The sequence below is a fragment of the Podarcis bocagei genome (genome assembly GCF_964188305.1).
Source record: "Podarcis bocagei genome assembly, chromosome: 2".
In the NCBI taxonomy this organism is placed as follows: Eukaryota; Metazoa; Chordata; class Lepidosauria; order Squamata; family Lacertidae; genus Podarcis; species Podarcis bocagei.
This window is the reverse complement of record NC_138126.1, coordinates 23,709,253-23,727,765: the sequence shown is the minus strand read 5'-3', so window position 1 is coordinate 23,727,765 and position 18,513 is coordinate 23,709,253. Positions and strand designations below refer to the sequence as shown.

General features: G+C 46.8%; 1 protein-coding gene and 1 long non-coding RNA gene across 3 annotated transcripts in view; both read right to left on the bottom strand.

The window, feature by feature from the left end:
- LOC308581329 overlaps positions 1 to 18,513 on the bottom strand; it is a 112,451-nt gene that overhangs the window by 20,034 nt on the left and 73,904 nt on the right. The window lies entirely within an intron of this gene.
- LOC308580794 (uncharacterized protein) lies at positions 3,281 to 13,407 on the bottom strand. Of its 2 annotated transcripts, none has more exons than XM_081182970.1 (2): positions 13,311 to 13,407; positions 3,281 to 9,094 (listed from the first exon to the last, which is right to left on the bottom strand). In XM_081182970.1, the coding sequence occupies exon 2, from the start codon at positions 9,081 to 9,083 to the stop codon at positions 7,605 to 7,607; it is 1,479 nt and encodes a 492-aa protein (XP_081039096.1). In that variant the 5' UTR covers positions 9,084 to 9,094; positions 13,311 to 13,407; the 3' UTR covers positions 3,281 to 7,604. The 2 variants fall into 2 exon arrangements, with proteins under 2 accessions (XP_081039096.1, XP_081039095.1); XM_081182969.1 differs by lacking the exon at positions 13,311 to 13,407 and adding an exon at positions 12,066 to 12,413.

The following is an 18,513-nucleotide window of genomic DNA, read 5'->3' as shown; positions in this document are numbered from 1 at the left end:
ATAATTTTTATTAAATTCTCTGTTTTACAATTTAAAATATTAATTTTAAGCACCCTAAAATATCAGTGACTCCCCTTCTCTTTCCGTGGTTCATTTCGCATATAATAAATTCCTGCATATTTTACATAAACTAAATCATTCAGTATTCCATTATTACACCCATCAAAACTTGAATTTATCTTAATCCTGCCAATGCTTTCAAGTGTACTGCTTTTTAAGATGGGGTTTAACTTGGGGGTTGTTTTATCTCGTGAAATATTATTTTGGCACCGTAACTTGTTAAGAGACCTGACTTCCTTGGAAGTTTGGAAGGGTAGAAGTTTTCAAAATCCAATACAAATAATTTTGCTGCATTTTGTTGCTGTAATGTATTGTTGCTACTGTTCTTATATTCTTTCGGGGTTTGTTTGTTTTAAGTAAGCTGCCTATTTTAAATGGACTGGTGGCAAGAAAAACATCAAAATTTATTATGTATAAAGCGGGTGGCGCTGTGGGTTAAACCACAGAGCCTAGGACTTGCTGATCAGAAGGTCAGCGGTTCGAATCCCCGCGACGGGGTGAGCTCCCGTTGTCCGGTCCCTGCTCCTGTTCGAAAGCACGTCAAAGTGCAAGTAGATAAATAGGTACCACTCCGGTGGGAAGGTAAACGGCGTTTCCGTGCACTGCTCTGGTTCGCCGGAAGCAGCTTAGTCATGCTGGCCACATGACCCGGAAGCTGTACGCCGGTTCCCTCGGCCAATAAAGCGAGATGAGCGCCGCACCCCCAGAGTCAGCCACGAATGGACTTAATGGTCAGCGGTCCCTTTATCTTTACCTTACCTAACACATACCAGGCACTGTGCGAGTATAAAATGTGCAGCTCCGTGGTGATAAGTACATACCCCAAAAATAACAGAACAAAAAGAGAAGAGATGATGCTTGGGAGAGAACTTTGGACAACCTTGATGAGACTGAAATCCACCAGGGGCAATGATGGCCACTAATTTGGATAGCTTTAAAAGAGGATTAGACACTCATGTCCTACTAGTGGGCATCTGCCTGGCCACTATGAGAAAAAGATCTTGAACGAGATGGGCATTTGGCCTGATTCAGCAGGTCCTTCTTATGTTGTTAGGTAAATAATAATTAATAATAATAATAATAATAATAATAATAATAATAATAATAATAATAATAATATAGCACATAGCTGGCTAGTTCTGTTTGCTGCCAGAGCAAGGAAGCTGTCTTTGCCACGCTGCACACCAACAGAAAATAAAATGATGGACCAAACAGTCAAGGGTACTACTATTTAGAGGCAAATATTTATTTAGAGGGGAAAAGGGGGCTTAAATTCACACACCCTGATTTAACACACACACACACCCCTCAACCTATTTAAAGGCAGGCTGGCAGACAAACAGTTAAGAGCATTGGTAGGCAAACTAAGGCCCGGTGGCCGGATCCGGCCCAATCGCCTTCTCCATCTGGCCCGCAGGTGGTCCCGTGTTTTTACATGAGTAGAATGTGTCCTTTTATTTTAAATGCATCTCTGGGTTATTTGTGGGGCATAGGAGTTCATTCATTATTTTTTTCTTTCAAAATATAGTCCGGCCCCCCACAAGGTCTGAGGGACAGTGGACCGGCCCCCTGATGAAGTAGTTTGCTGACCCCTGGTTAAGAGCGTAACCAGCACTTTTTTGTTAGCTTAAACGTGGTTTCTGGAGTCTGCTTGGATCTCAGAAGGTAATTCAGATAATAATCCTGTGCCTCCTTACCCAGGAGTAAAACCACCAAATGTGACTGCTTTTGTAGGACTGTTCTGCCAGTCACGCTGATGCACTTATATAAGCACACAACTTATCACTCGAGAACAGGCTTCCTTTTATGAGCGGGGAGGGGGTGTGTGTGTGGCTTCTTTAAGCGTAAGAAAGAACAAGTCTATGTGATTTAAAACCACAGAACCCTTCAGGTCATATATAAATTTTGTGCACTTGAGATGTGGAACTAGGGAAGGGTACGGAAATCAGTTCTGTTCTCCAATAAATATGTGCCTAACTATCAGTCTGGACACGGGTGGCGCAGTGGTCTAAACCACTGAGCCTTGGGCCTGCCGATCAGAAGGTCGGCGGTTCAAATCCCTGCGATGGGGTGAGCTCCCGTTGCTCAGTCTTAGCTCCTGCCAACCTAGCCGTTCGAAAGCACGTCAAAGTGCTTCCTTGGCCTATAGAGCGAGATGAGCGCCGCAACCCCAGAGTCGTTCGCTACTGGACCTAACAGTCAGGGGTACCTTTACCTTTACTTATCAGTCTGCAGCAACTCAAATCAGGGGGATGCTAATTTAAGGATGGGGAATCTGCAGCCTTCCCGTTATGTTGGACTACAACTCCCATCATCCTTGATCACTGGCCACACTAACTGGGCTGATGAAAGTTGGGAGCCCAATGTCTGAAGGACCATGGATTCTCCATCCCTCCAGCTTATCCATGGAACCAAATTATCAGCGTAATAGCAGTATTGTATGAGAAAGAGCCAACTCTCTTCCCTTTTGGGTTCGGACTGATGTTGCCACGTAACAGACGAGACACCGGGAACACATTTTAACAAACTTTATTGACTATCGTAAGAAACTGGAATACAATAAATTCAAATTGAAAAGCCCAAGTCTACAGGGATAATAGATGAAGAAATAATACAAGGAGAAGAACAGCAGACATAGAGATGTAACAAAACAGATCAATAAACAAATTAAAGAGAGAAAGCTCAAAGGGAGAGTTAATCCAGACAGAAGAATATTTTTCCAAAATTAACTCCTTTCAATTCAGCTGGCCAAGATGAAGAGAGAGTACATTTCTGTTCGAGCTAACACTATCTGGATCCTTCTATATATATAGAGAGAAAAGCCTTACCTTGTTCATAGGTATCTCAGTCCTTGCTAGCAATGTCTTTGAGGGTCTGTCCTTCAGTAATGGGTGGTGGCCTTCAGGTAACAAAGATCAGAACTTTGCCCCCATGTAACCACAACTAGCTAATCCAGATTTCCAAGCTAACAGCGTTTTTCTCCTTCCTTTCCTTAACCTGGGCACAATCTCTAGTCTTGCATTTTGCACTTGGCTTTGGCCAACTGATCTTAACCTCTGTTATGTTTCTTAAATGATACAGGATTATAACAAGCAAGTTTACAATATTGAAGACAGTTGGCTGCTGCCAATAACTCCACTTTTGGTGGGAGTGTGGCATAGGGTAAACAAACCCCAAATCTGGCAGATTATTTGCAAGTGATTCTCCCCCCCCCCCCCCCGATTTAGTTCCACATCAGTTTCAACTATGAGTGATTGAGGCCAACTCTTTTTTGCACACCTAGTTCAACATGGGATTTTTGTTTAAGTATCCACATTATAAATGCTGATTTGTATATGCAATGGAGTTATTAGTATCACAATATTTATTTATTGTACCGTAATCTTAATACTAGATGGTTAACCATACAGCCTACCTCAAAAAACCCACATCAACAGGAAACTGGAAGATAATGAGAGGCAAATACAAAATCAAGTCACATCAACGCTGCATTCTTACTTGGGGTTGAAGAAATACAGTATATAACATGATGGGGGAACTTAAAAAAATTATTGTGTTGATTTTTGTAAATGCATCCAGTCTTACATACTGTACTATTGGTGTTACCTACCTCAGAGCTTGGGGATCAGCAAATATATAGTAATAAAAGGCCCTGTTTCTGTCATCCTTAGGGACTGGGAGGGTATAAAGCAGACATCCTTAGCAGTAGGTGAAAATCTTGAAACGGCCACTTCCCAGCCTCTTAAAATAAGGCAGAGTGCAAGCATAGCTGTCAACGTTTCCCTTTTTTAAAGGGAAATTCCCTTATTCCGAATAGGATTCCTCACAAGAAAAGGGAAAAGTTGACAGCTAGGAGTGCAAGAGCCTGGCGCAAATCAAAAATTCATTCCAGATTTAAGTGTTCTGGAATTTTATTAGATAGGGGAAGGAACAGAAATGTGTTCCACCAAGAGACAGCTGCTTTGTCAAATTCAATGCTTTTACAAATATGGTCAAAATACAACTGAGAATATCAGCCACAACACTACCCATATGGTGCTCCTGGTGATCTCCTAGGGCTTCATATTAAGCTACAGGAGGTTAGCGAAACCTGCAACAATTTGCTGTTTCCCAGCTGTGGATAACCTTATCACCTATACAGTGGTACCTTGGTTTACGAACTTAATCCGTTCCAGAAGTCCATTCTTAAACCAAAGCGTTCTTAAACCAAGGCGTGCTCACTTCCCATAGCAGTGGGGGACTCAATATACAAATGGAGCACACTCAACAGGAAGCAAAACATGTTCTGCTTCCAAGGCAAAGTTCACAAACCAAAGCACCTACTTCTGGATTTGCAGCATTCTTAATCCAAGTTGTTCATAAACTAAACCAAGGCACCACTGTAATGTAGAAAAGTTAGGAATAAGCTTGCAATACACTGCTGGGAAAGTTAGGAATAAGCTTGCAATACACTGTAGCGGAGATGATCCGTAGTAGGTCTATAAAATGGCCATCAAGACACGGTATAAAATTTTCACAACTTGTTAAGGTCATGCCTATGGTGAAGCATTTCTTCTGAGCATTTCCCTCTGCCTGGGCTCTGCGTTCACATTTTGAATGCCACTTCTGCAATTATCTACAGCAGCCTTCGCCAACCTGATGGCTTGGACTCCAATTCCTATCAGCCTTCGCAGGCTAGGGCTGATGGGAGTTGTAGTCCAAAATATCTTCAAGGGCATCAGGTCGGCAAAGGCATAAACCAGGGATAGGGAACCTGGTTGGGTCTTGCTAGACTCCCAACTCCTACCAGCCCTGAGCACTGGCCGGGTTACACAAGGCAGATGGGAGCTGGGGTGTACCATCGTCCCTCCTCTAAAAGCCTTCTTGGTCTCTTGGATGGGCACAGAGGTGTGGTATTTTTAATCTTTGTTGGAAGCCGCCCAGAGTGGCTGGGGAAACCCAGCCAGATGGGCGGACTACAAATAATAAATTATTATTATCCACATCTCTACTGGTCAACTCCCTTGCCGGCTTGCAATTATTCCTTGTCTATGGTAGGCTAGGGATGCGGGTGGCGCTGTGGGTTAAACCACAGAGCCTAGGACTTGCCGATCAGAAGGTCGGTGATTTGAATCCCCGTGACGGGGTGAGCTCCCGTTGCTCAGTCCCTGCTCCTGCCCACCTAGCAGTTCGAAAGCAGGCCAAAAAAGTGCAAATAGATAAATAGGTACCGCTCCGGCGGGAAGGTAAACGGCGTTTCTGTGCGCTGCTCTGGTTCGCCAGAAGCGGCTTAGTCATGCTGGCCACATGACCCGGAAGCTGTACGCCAGCTCCCTTGGCCAATAAAGCGAGATGAGCGCCGCAACCCCAGAGTCGGCCACGACTGGACCTAATGGTCAGGGGTCCCTTTAGCTTTAATGGTAGGCTACCGTTCCAAGTGCATAAATGCAAGACTGACCAATGGCTGAAACCAAAGACATTTGACTGACCAGATATTTCATGATTTGTTCACTGGCTGCTATCAAACGATGTTGACTAAAGTACTGGAAGTCGCTCGTGGGCACCTGACTCCCCCACCAACTATAACAGATGAAAGGTTAGCAAAAAAATAAAAATATCCGGGCAAGGGAGGGAAAAAAAAAAGATTACAGCAACAATACAGAGAAGCAAAGGGGTCAGATTACTAGGGAAGATAGTAAATATTTTGTTATCATATTCGAACAACAATGTTAAAATGTCATAATAGTTCTTTTTTTCTACTTGGATTGTAAATTCCTTGGAAATGAATGTTTTTAAAAATGCACCTCAAAAGAAAAACAAGCGGCCGTGATCCTTCCCCGCATGGTGGCAGAGAGGAATCGCCGCAGGGCCTCGCAAAGGCATTTTATCGCTTTGCTCCCCACTCAGTGCGCACACCTGCACAGCCATACCTCCGACAAATGAGAGAGAGGAGGAGGGCGATGTAAAACCTCTCAAATCCCCACCCTCAAATCTGCTCAGTTAATGAACACGCGCTCCAGTGCTCGTTTTCTGCGACTGAGGCTGCAGCCGTTTTGCACCCTTCCCTGGAAGTAAGCCACACTGAACAAAGTGGGGGTTGTTTCTTAGGAATCGTGCGTAGGTTTGCACAACATGTTAAAGGTTGGAGGGGCGAAGGCAAGGAGGCCTTTTGGTTGTCATGACAACCTGGACAGCCACTTGCACATGTGCCAGGGATGCTCACAATGAGAAGGTACAGGAAGAACAAAAATGGCAATCATCTTCCATATCCTATGGGAATCCCTTTACGAGCAGGCAGTCGGCCCTGCCAGGGAGGGCCACAGCCTATAAATTAAGTTAAATAACGTTTATTAAAGCTCCACACTATCCAACTAAAAAATACTTTTTATTACACTGATAGCGATTTAATTTTTTTTAAAAAAACACCCACACAAGTTCGGGGTAACCTGCTAGAAGATAGCAAACAGCGGGGTCTTCTATCTGTGCTTAGAAGGAAAGAATCTGTGGCCAGGCCTACATGGCAGGTTGCAGCCAACTAAGTTCTACTCAAGAGTAGACCTGTTGGAATTAATAGACCTAAATTAGTCATGTCCAGTCCTTTCAGTCAGCCTGGTCTGAGCGCGACCTACATTAAATATGCCCCCTTTAGAGCTGTTTTTCTCCACTTTAGGGCCCGGATGTTGTTGGACTACAACTCCCATCATCCCTAGCTAGCACGACCAGTGGGCAGGGATGATGGGAGTTGTAGTCCAACAACATCTGGGGACCCAAGGCTGAGAAGGGCTCCCCTATAGCTCAGTGCTGTATATGTCTACACAGAAGGAAGCCCTCTTGAATTCAGCAAGTTTTACTCCCAGAAGCAAGAAAGTACAGGATTGCAGACGGAAACTGTTTTAAGAAGCACGGTTTCCCCACTGAGGAACAGAAGAAGCTAGGTGGCCGTTTCCTATGGATCTCTTGGGAACAAGGAAAAACCAAATCCTAACACACGAAATAAATTATCTTTGAAGAGAGGACGTCACAACAAACAACAATGGAGAGTTACAATTTTGCTCGTTTCCGAAATTCCTCTGAAATGCATGTATTAACAGTGTTCCTTCCACAGTTGCATTTTTGATTTTACAGGCGAAGCACCCCCTTTTTTTAATTAACCCCCCCCTCCACTCCCCCAAATAAAAACAAGGGATTCCTAATCAAGAATTCCCAGCACCCTTACTGATCTACATCTCCTTGGATTCCAGGGGGGGGGGCAGGAACGACAAACCAAGCAGCTTCCCCCCAAAAATGGCTTTTAATTTGAGACATGGCTGGCGGTACCAAACCGTGGGGAACGTCTTGCCCTGGCTTTGGCCACCGCACAGTTGCTCTGATACACACAACGGGGGAGACAGATCCTCGACTCCGTCCCCCAGTCAAGGCAAGACTCATTCAAGCCTCCTCTTTAAAACTGCACGATTAAAAGCGGAAGGAAGATCCCCCTGGCACTCGTTACTATTCCGTCGCAGGAAAGGAAGGGTCCATCGGAAACAGCCCCTTTGCCACTCAGCTCCCCCATGCCTCGCGAATCAAGACGGGTCCTCCATCTTGATCTCAACTATCTGGGTTTCTGGAAGCACATCGCATGGCTGACTAGAATTTGCAAGGCCGGCGAGAGCCGCAGGGTCACCGCTCTGCTTAAGGGACACGTCCGCCCCCTTCTCTCCTGGACCCCAGAGACCATCAGGAGCCGGCGACCAGGTAGCGGCCACGGGAGACGTGTCGGCTTCGGCCAGGGAAGCCCCAAGGCTCCCATCCTTGACGTGGACTCTCTGGTGGGACACGAGCCGCGAGCTCCGAGCAAAGCATTTCCCGCAGTCGGGGCAGGTGTAGGGCTTCTCTCCCGTGTGGATCCTCTGGTGGGTGACGAGATCGGCGTTGATGCGGAAGCTCTTGCCGCAGATGTGGCACTCGTAAGGCTTCTCGCCGGTGTGGATCCTCTGGTGTTTGATGAGGTCGGAGCTGTAGCTGAAGCTCTTGCCACAGATGCCACACGGGTAGGGTCTCTCCCCGGTGTGGACCCTCTGGTGGCAGATGAGGTGGGAGCTGCGCTTGAAGCCCTTCCCGCAGTCGGGGCAGGCGTAGGGCTTCTCGCCCGTGTGGTTCCTCTGGTGGGTCACGAGGTCGTAGTTGACCCGGAAGCTCTTGCCGCAGATGGAGCACTCGTAGGGTTTCTCGCCCGTGTGCACCCTCTGGTGGCGGATGAGGTGCGAGCAGTCGCGGAAGCGCTTCCCGCAGATCCCGCAGGGGTAGGGCCTCTCCCCGGTGTGGACCCGCTGGTGGGAGATCAGGTGGGAGCTGCGGGTGAAGCTCTTGCCGCAGTCGGAGCAGATGTAGGGCTTCTCTCCGGTGTGGCTCCTCTGGTGGTTGACCAGGTCGTAATTCGAGCGGAAGCTCTTCTCGCAGATGATGCACTCGTACGGCTTCTCGCCCGTGTGGACCCGGCGGTGGGACATGAGCTGCGAGCTCTGGGAGAAGCCCTTCCCACACTCCAGGCAGATGTAGGGCTTCTCTCCGGTGTGGACCTTCTGGTGGGACACCAGGTCGGAGCTGAAGAGGAAGTTCCGCCCACACTCCAGGCAGGTGAAGGGCTTCTCGTCCGTGTGCGTCTGCATGTGGTCAGCCAGTTCCGCCTGCTGGCTGCAGCCTTTGCCACACACGGGGCACACATGCGGCTTCTCCTCTTTGTGGACCTGCTGGTGTTCAGAAAGACAGGAGCTCCCGCTGAAACACTCCCCACAAACAGGGCAGATATACTGCGTCTGCGACGGGCAGGCGCCGCCAGCGTCGTTCCCCAGGGTGTCTCCGTTGATGGGAAAGGAGTCGTTCTCCAGTTCTGGGGCAGAGCTCCTGGGGTCCGTCTCCGAACTGCTCTCGCTGAGTTCCTCTCCCTCCAGCTCCAGGTCTGGGGAGGCCAGCCTGGAGCAGCTTTCCGACAGCGCCCCATGCAGTTCTGCCGGCTTCTGGCCTCCCTGCTGAGAAGTCCCTTCCTCCTCCTCGTTCACCATCCTTTCACCTGCTGGAAAAGAAAGAGGGGAAAAAGAACCCGCAAGGCATTCAGTATTATTCATTGGCATTTGTGTTCAGGTGGGCTCTGGTCTACCAAAGCTTGTTCTAGGCGTGCCCCACGGCAAACAGGGAGGCCTGCTTGTGAGGAAGCGTGTGTAGGATTGCACGGCTTGTCTTGAACAGGGTGAGGAACCGACGGCCTTCCAGATATTGCTGTTCCCATCATCCCTGGGTCACTGGACATGTCCACAGAGGTTGACATGGGAGCTGGAGTCCAGCAACATCTAAAGGGCTACAGCCTCACCCTGCCTGACCTTGGGAGATCTTTGTGGTTTGTTCATCATCAAGTTAGAAGTCCACACTGTAAGGAACCAGTGTGGTGTAATGGTTAGAGTGTTGGACTAGGACCTGGGAGAGCAGGGTTCAAATCCCCCACTCAGCCACGAAGCTGACTGGGTGACCATCTCTTAGCCTAACCTACCTCAAAGGGTTGTTGTGAGAATGAAATGGGGGAGAACCATGTACACTCCCTTCAGATCCTTGAAGGTAAAGGTGGTATATAAAGTAAGAAATAAATAAAATAAACAAACCCAATTCCAGAAACACAGATCAACTATGTAAATTGCACAAGTGGATTTTTTTAAAATTTGCACAGTTGTATAGTTTGGAATATTTGATCTGTGATTCTGGAAATTTTGATTTGTCACCATCAACATTCTTAGCCCAGAAAATTTACATTGTCGGACGGTTTTTGTCCTGCCCTATTTGCAGAATTCAGACGATTTTGGGCAAGGAAGAAGAGCAGACATATGCTGGTCAGAGGAAAAGCAGAAATCACAGAGGGGCCATCTTAACTGTGGTTAGAAAGACCAAGAGCTGATGAAAGGATTAAGGATTCCCTTCTCCTGGCCGCAAATTCCTCCCCACCCCTTAACTGCAGTTAAGTATTATACAAACAGTGGTGCTACCCTCGACTAAGGCTAACCAGAGCTCATCCTTAACAAAGGTTGCAAACTCTGGTTTAATGCGTGGTCTTCAATCCTTGTTAAGTAGAAATTGCTGACATTTATCCTTTATTACTGTTGAAGTAGGAGAGGAGACACAGAGCTGAAAGAGGACATGACTATACCCATCCACCCCAACTTTTAACAATGGTTGAAAGGACCCCCTTCAGAACATCTCCAGTGATACAGAACTAGAGCAGGCAATTCTTGAACTCCCTACCTCCCTCCCCCAAATACTTGAAAATTATTAAACCACTTTTTTTGCTGCCATTGTACAAGCAGGAGGACATACAGAACTGATATTAGGATCTGCACCCCAAAACAAAGGAGATGTTCTCTCCATATGCTGACATATGTGGTGGTTTTGTTTTTAAACAGGCAGACCTGTTTTGGCCAGTTGTTATTTAAATGCCTTCTTCAGTGGTCAAAGTGAAACACATTGACTACAGGAAATCTCTGCTTGTTGTCTCACTTCTTTAGTTAACAGGCAATACCATTAGCAGAGATCTCTGCAGGCTGTTTTTCACTTTGACTTTGGCCCCTGAAGCAGGCCTTTGAATAACAATTGGCCACAACAGGTTGGGTCCTTCCTTTGGGACGCTCAGTGGTTTGTGCTATCAGTGGTTCCAGATTGGTGGTCCAAGGACAGGACTGGAGCACCCTTCACATATATTTAAAACCTGCTATTCCCCCCCCCCCCAAAGTAGGGGCTCCATGGCTTGGCTTTAGAAAAACAGGGGGACCACAGTAGCTAATTGGGAACCTTTGCTGAATATCACAATCATGTAGGGCTCTGCCAGCCTATTCAATACAGTGGTACCTCAGGTTAAGTACTTAATTCGTTCCGGAGGTCCGTACTTAACCTGAAACTCTTCTTAACCTGAAGCACCACTTTAGCTAATGGGGCCTCCTGCTGCCGCTGCACTGCCGGAGCACGATTTCTGTTCTCATCCTGAAGCAAAGTTCTTAACCCGAGGTACTATTTCTGGGTTCGCTGAGTCTGTAACCTGAAGCGTATGTAACCTGAAGCGTATGTAACCTGAAGCGTATGTAACCCGAGGTACCAGTGTAATCCAGCCTTGTCCAAACCTGCCTTGTTCTTTGTCACCAAATAACAGTGCCTTCTCAACTGTTTAGCAGGCCGTCTGTAGACCACCTGAATCCTTCTTACGGACCAGTTTTCAGGACCTCTGAGCCACAGGAATACATAAAAGGCCACTTTGAAAATATTTTAAGCATCCTTTTTTTGTACTGACAAGAGGAGGTACACATCCTGGATGTCGTGCACTCACTGGGAGTACTACACCTATTGTTTCTTTCAAGCTGCATGACCGCTGCATGCTCAAACTCCTCTGTCCATTCATGAGAACTAGAAACTTCATTAAAAGGGCGATGAAGCAATTTGCTTCAAGGTCCTTTCCCGTATCACAGAACCATGCCCATCAAACACAGAAAGCTCCAGTTTGGGTGTAGTCGTCCTGAAGGGCCTAATTTTGTCGTTCTCGGCCTCCTATCTGCAACCTGGGGATTATAAAACACACCCATTTTACGGGATTGTTGTTGAGTATTAATGCGGAAAACCTCGCGCAGTTGTCACGAGGTTTATGGAGCTTCGGGGGCGGCGATCCTCCGACTTGGAACAGAAACAGCTAGAAGCTGTTCCTGGGATCCTTTGTTGGCAACACCTTTTAAAAACCCCACAAACCATTCTAGCAATCATTTGCAAGCGGGAAAACAATAGGAGACCAGGTGGAGGCAAAACAACGAGGCGACTAAGCCCAGGCCAACCCAGACTCGAGCAAAGCCGGCGCGGCAGGGGATTGCGAAACGCAAACCACCCCCGCTCCCTTCCCGGGGGATCAACCGAGGGAAGGATTTAGCCCCGGAGATCTGGCGATAAGCAGCGCTTTAAGTGCTCGATGGCGGCGCCACAGGCCCTCCCCGCAGCGCAGCGCCCGAGATCCCTCGGTTACTCACCAGCAACGGGCGAGAGCAGCTGGGATTTGCAGGGCAGATCCGATCCGACACGCGAAAGCGCCCCGCGCGCAAAGACGCGCGCAGCAGCAGCAGCCGCCGCGCAAAAACTGAAGCTGGCTCTGTGTGTCTGCCAGAAGCAAAAAGGAGCCGCACCATCGGCCGCCTCTCTCCGCCCTCGCTGGCTGCTCAGGGGTTACTGCGGCGAGATCCCTTCGATCCGGCCCCAGGCAGCCAATCCCGGCGTCGGACGCGAGTTGAGTCAGGCGCAGGAAGCGCAACCTCGGCGAGGCTCCTCGGAACAGCAGGGCGGCCCTTTGCAAAGGCCGCCAGGAATAATCCGGAGACCTCTGCTGGCCTCGCCGAGCAAAAGCGTCCGCTGCAACCCCAGAGCCACTTTTTACCTGCAGAGGAGGAAGGAAGCTCCGCTGAACTCTGCACTTTTTAGGGCACTTTTTCCTCCAAGGATCTGGAGGTGGTGCGTATGGTTCTTCTCCCTCTCCTCGTTTAATCCCCCACAACAACCCTGCGAGGTAGGTTAGGTTGAGAGGCGGCGATTGGCCCAAGGTCACCCAGTGAGCTTCGTTGCTGAGTGCGGATTTGAACCAAGGCAAAATGCGATTATTCTTTTCTTTCCATCTGGTGCTGAAGCCCTTCAAAGCAACCCATTACAATGTATTGCAGCCTAACAGGATGGCCCCTCTGGGAGGGAGTTGTAAGGCACCCAGAGGATCATCTAGTCCAGGCACACCCCAAACTCTGCCCTCCAGATGTTTTGGGACTACAACTCCCATCATCCCTGACCACTGGTCCTGTTAGCTAGGGATGATGGGAGCTGTAGTCTCAAAACATCTGGAGGGGCGAGTTTGGGGGTGCCTTGTCTAGTCCAACTCCCAAATTATTATTTTATTAATTTTCCAAAACATTACAAACCAAACCCAATTAATTTAATTTATAATTTCTTAAAATCAGGTTTCCCGCTCCTGACATCTAGTCCAACTATATCCACAGGGGTAAATCAAACCTGCAACCCTGGCGTTATCAGCACCATGTTCTAACCAACTGAGCTATACGAGAGCACTCTCAACAAGTTAATTCCTCTTAAATGAAGTGATGTCCCACACAGGCTGCCTTGGTGGATATAAGGAATGAAAGCGATGTGAGGCACACAGACCATCAGCGTGCATGAAGCAGCCTTTTACTGTACCCCCCCCATGCCAGAATATCATGCCTTACCCTCCAAATTACCTGCTTAGTTCGTTCCAAGTTTCTCAAACATAGGCACTTGCATCTTACCTGTTCATCGCTGTCCCCCCTTGCAGAAGCTATCAAGCAATAATGGGCTTAAGCCCCTCTCTTATTACCTCACTTCCTGAGAAGGAAGGTTGGGTCATCCTCACTTGTTACATAAACAAAAGGCTCAGCAGCCACTCTGGCTATCTAGAAGCAGATTTGTAGACTCCCTGAAAAAGCCTAGGCCTAGATAAGGATCTGTGGCCCTCCAGATGTTGGGACTCCAGCTCACATCATTGCAGATCAGTGGATGTGCTGGCTGGGGCTGCTGGGAGCCCAACAACATCTGCAGTTGTCCAGGCATTGATAACCTCAAGATTAGAGTACTGCAACACCCTCTCTGTAGGGCTACCCTTGAGGTTGGCCCAGCTGGTACAGAAGATGGCAAGGTCGCTTCTGGGGGGAAATTACAGCCAGCCACTTGGCTTGCGGGGTTTGACCTGGCTGCTAATTTATTAAATTTATATACTGCCCCTTCATCCGAATTTCAGCATAAAAGTATAAAACAAAAACACAAAATGCATAATAGAACAAAACAAAATGAGCCCATAACCCCCCTTTCCCAGAAACACATTTAAAAGCTAATCTGCTACCAGTTCAAGGTGTATCAAACATATAAGGCCCTATGCAGCTCAGGACCAGATTACTTGAGAGACCACCACCTCCCTTATATACCCAGTATGTAAGCCAGAGAGCTTTTTCTGCAAGTTCAGAAGTATCAGAAACTTGCTCCACAGTAGAAGAGTTTGGATTTGATATCCCACTTTATCATTACCCGAAGGAGTCTCAAAGCGGCTAACATTCTCCTTTCCCTTCCTCCCCCACAACAAACACTCTGTGAGGTGAGTGAGGCTGAGAGACTTCAGAGAAGTGTGACTAGCCCACGGTCACCCAGCAGCTGCATGTGGAGGAGCGGGGAAGCAAACCCGGTTCACCAGATTACGGGTCTGTCGCTCTTAACCACTACACCACACTGGCTCCAAATGCAGTAACGCAGAGCAAAGCTTTATGTCTGGCTACCCCTGTCCTGTGGAACTGCATTCTTGCAAACACGACAGGAGCTCACTCTCTGCACTTTCCAGAAACAATTGAAGGCATTTTTCTTCTGACAAAGACTTCCTAGCTAGATGAATATGTCTCTGTTATGTGTATCTACTTTGTGCTGTTTTTTAAATGTATCTGCCGTTAGTTTTTCTTAATGCACCTGTTGTTAACTGTTTCAAATGCTGTTACTGTTTTCAAATGTATCTGCTATTATTTTCTATGTTGTCTTCATCCATTTTTACTGCTTTTTGTTTATCGCCTTCAAGATGTGTGTTGAAAGCGATTAATGCATTTTCATTGAGGGAGAAAGGTTTCCCATCCCTGCTCAATACAATCAACAACACCACAGCAATGTTGTTACTTTATGAAGGCAAATTGAAAAAACAAACTACAATGCTAAAAGTGTATTTATAACATTTTACATTTAATTATTGAAAGCTCCCATAGATTAGCCATCAAGGAGAAAATTTTAGCATCCTCGGGGATGTGCTTTTAAAAAAAATTAACTTTGGGGGAAGGTTTTTGAAAACAAGACCCAATACCAGAGGGGGGGGCATTGAAAAAGGCTCTCTACCCCCCACCTGCAGTCGTACAGTCCAAAATCACATCATCTTAAGTTTTTCACTCTGCTGTATGTGTAGTTAGAGCAGGTCAGCTGTTTCGGCAGCAAACTACAGTTCTATATATGCTTAAATTGGGATTTAAGTATCAGTGAATTCAAAGGAACTTCCTTCTGAGTAAACATTGTGTTGTTCTGAGTAAGCTTTGTGTTGTAAGGCCTGGTCTGCCCCACAAATGTGGGGCATGTGTTTTCCGAGTCTTTTCTTTGCCCCCCTATAGAAAAATTTCTGTTCACAACTGTGCATGTATATCAAATACAATTATTGGGCCAGCCTGACGGTATCAAAAGTTGGGGTTGATGGTGATTGTGGCATAGCAACAACTCCAGGGCCAAAGATTTCCCACCCCTGTACTCTAAATTTCCCTATTTTGCATACAAACATTTTCCAGTTCAAATTTTCCAGAAAACTCATAGCTTTAGCTACACATGCAGAAGAGGTGGTAGAATACTGAAGCCCACCACTTCAGATTGCAGCCGGGATTATACAGGGTTAAAATAAAAATAAATGCTCCCCCCTATCTGCGTAACACATTCCCCGAAATTAAAACACATAGCACACCAGGGATGGAAGTTCTAGCCAAGCCTCTCACCTGCTGTGCTAGATTTCTACTTGAAGGGAACTTTTTTATGTAAAACACTAAAAACACCACCACCCAAACAAACTCATGGTCTCCCGATCTGCAGCCTGAAGTGGTCCAGCTCACTTGACCAACTCATTGTGCTGCAGCTAAGACCTCCTAGCGACAGGAGCACTGATGCAAATACTGGAAGACTTAACAGTACAATCCAAGGCCTGATTACTTGCTATATTCAGCAGGGCTTAATCCCAGGTAAGTGTGCATAGGATTGCAGCGTAAGAGTGAGTGAAATAGGAAACAGTATTGGGAGGCAGTGGACAAAATAGGCATTAAATAGGAAACAAAACCTCAGCCTGGTGGAACAATGCTCAAAATTCATGGTCTCCCGATCTGCAGCCTGAAGTGGTCCAGCTCACTTGACCAACTCATTGTGCTGCAGCTAAGACCTCCTAGCGACAGGAGCACTGATGCAAATACTGGAAGACTTAACAGTACAATCCAAGGCCTGATTACTTGCTATATTCAGCAGGGCTTAATCCCAGGTAAGTGTGCATAGGATTGCAGCGTAAGAGTGAGTGAAATAGGAAACAGTATTGGGAGGCAGTGGACAAAATAGGCATTAAATAGGAAACAAAACCTCAGCCTGGTGGAACAATGCTCAAAATAGTAGGAGAGAAAAAATGGTAAGTTTTAAAAAGCAATTTTAACCAAAAATGGGTAAAAATTGTAGGGGAGAGAAACAACAGTGACCTTACTGTGGTTGTCTGCTATAGACTGCCAAGCCAGACTGAAGACTCGGATGATGCCTTCCTAGAGCAGATTACCAAACATTCAAAAAGGAGAGAAATAGTAATCGTGGGGAACTTCAACTTCCCCAATATCTGTTGGGACTCAAACTCTGCCAAGAGTGTAAGGTCTGACAAATTCCTCCATTTCCCAGAAGGTGGAAGAACCAGCAAGGGGACTTGGTCCTCACCAGTAGGGAGGAACTGATGGATGAAGCGGAAGAGCTCGGAAAATTGGGAGGAAGTGATCATGTTCTCTTGGGTTTCAGGATACAAAGGCAAGGGAAAACTGAGTGTAGTCAGACTCACACTCTGGACTTTAAGAAGGCCAATTTCGAAAAACTGAAGAAGATACTGGGTGTGATCCCATGGTCAGAAATACTCAGTGAGAAGGGAGTCCAAGAAGGATGGGAGTTTCTAAAAGGAGAAATATTGAAGGTCCAAATGCAGACAATACCAACAAGAAAGAAAAGTGGGAGGCATCTAAGGAAACTGATGTGGCTGCGTAAGGAACTTACAGATGAGCTGAAAGTTAAGAATGGCATGGACTTCCGGGTTGGCGCCATCGCCGAATGGCGGACTCCCTCCGAGCTCCGGAGGGAGTCTGCTCGGCAGGGGTTGGGTCCTACCGCGCCAGCGACGCGGGGACCCTCAAAAACCACGGGCACGGAGCCCGTGGACATGGGGACTCGGCTGGTACCGTCAGCGCCCTCCCGACTCGTGAAGGAGCCTTTTTAAAGGCTACGGATCGGGTGCCGGGGAGCGGCGTGGTACTGTGAGTCTATCGCTTTCCCTGCCGAGCGCAGCCGCATGCCATTCGTCGGAGAGCGCTGGCTTCTTCCATTGGAAATTCGAACATTTAACAACAACCCGTGAGTAATTGGATAACCGGGTATAAAAGGAGAAAAAAAGGAATTTTTTTCGGATTCGGCACGAGCGGGGGGATCTAAAAAGGAAGTCAGTCCCCTCCCTGATTGTAAACATGCTAAAACAAGGACTGAGAAACCAAGATCGATTCAGAAATTTATTGCTGACAAAAAATATCAATTCCACGATGGGATACTACAAGAATTGTGCTGGAGGAGGAAAGTCGAGGGTGAGAGGGAAAAGGCAACCCCCCCCCGGGAACCGGGGCGATTCGGAGAACCTGGCGGAGAGAGATGGAGAGTTTGACAGCTGTCAAAGTAGCTGTCAAATCTTGAGAATACAAAGAGGACTTTGCTACAAGTATTTTGCTGGTTAATTTTGTTACAATTGGATATAAATATGGATACAAAATGTCGGGGGGGGGGAAAGAAACAACAACTTGACTTTTGGATTAGAGGACACAAAGTTACTGCAACCCCCCTAGAGGGGCTTTGGGACATTACAAGTGGCGTATGTGGAAAACTACTCCGGGATGTGTACTGGTCTTAGCTCCTGGGAAAGTAGCAAAACTGAAATATTGTTTTGTCTACAGAGGTGACAACACAATAGAATCTTTCTATTGAAACAAGGTAGGAACTGGACGTAAGTTTTTGTTCCTGAATAACAAACCTCTGTAGAGATACTAGATTTCAGAATAAGAATGGTTTTGCAGCTGAACAAGACAGAAACCTGAGAAAGTAAGAAACAAAAGAGCAAAGGACCAACTACGCCACGGAAAGAACAATGGGAGGAGCAACAATGACCAAGGGAAATTAAAGGCCTCTATTAGACTGGATTTTTGAAATTAAACATTATCAAAACAAGCAAATTCAAAGAAAACCGGCAAGATGGATTGAGGAAAATTTGGCTGTGGACTTGAGACCTCCAGGCTGACAACATATAGACTGATGGACATGGGGAATCCAAACCGGGGAAGGGAGGGGGAATTCTAGAATCCAAAGGCTATGTAACCAACTTTTGGAATCTTCTTCTATCTTCTATCTTTTATCTTTCTATATAACTTTGGTATTTTGATTTAACATGTTTTGGAAAAAAGGGGGAATTCGTGGAAGGAAACGGGGCAGATCTTGGGGGGAAAATCTTTGTTCTACTTTGTTAAAGATGAGGAGTGATGTTAAGATTGTAATTTAAATTGGCTAATAGGTACAACATATTAGGTTTAAATTGGGAATGAGAACTTGTGGAACCAACGTAGGGAAAGG

What these genes read in the sequence shown, in the direction of transcription:
- LOC308580794 (XM_081182970.1), bottom strand. Translation starts at nt 9,083, where the DNA reads ATGGTGAACGAGGAGGAGGAAGGGACTTCTCAGCAGGGAGGCCAGAAG.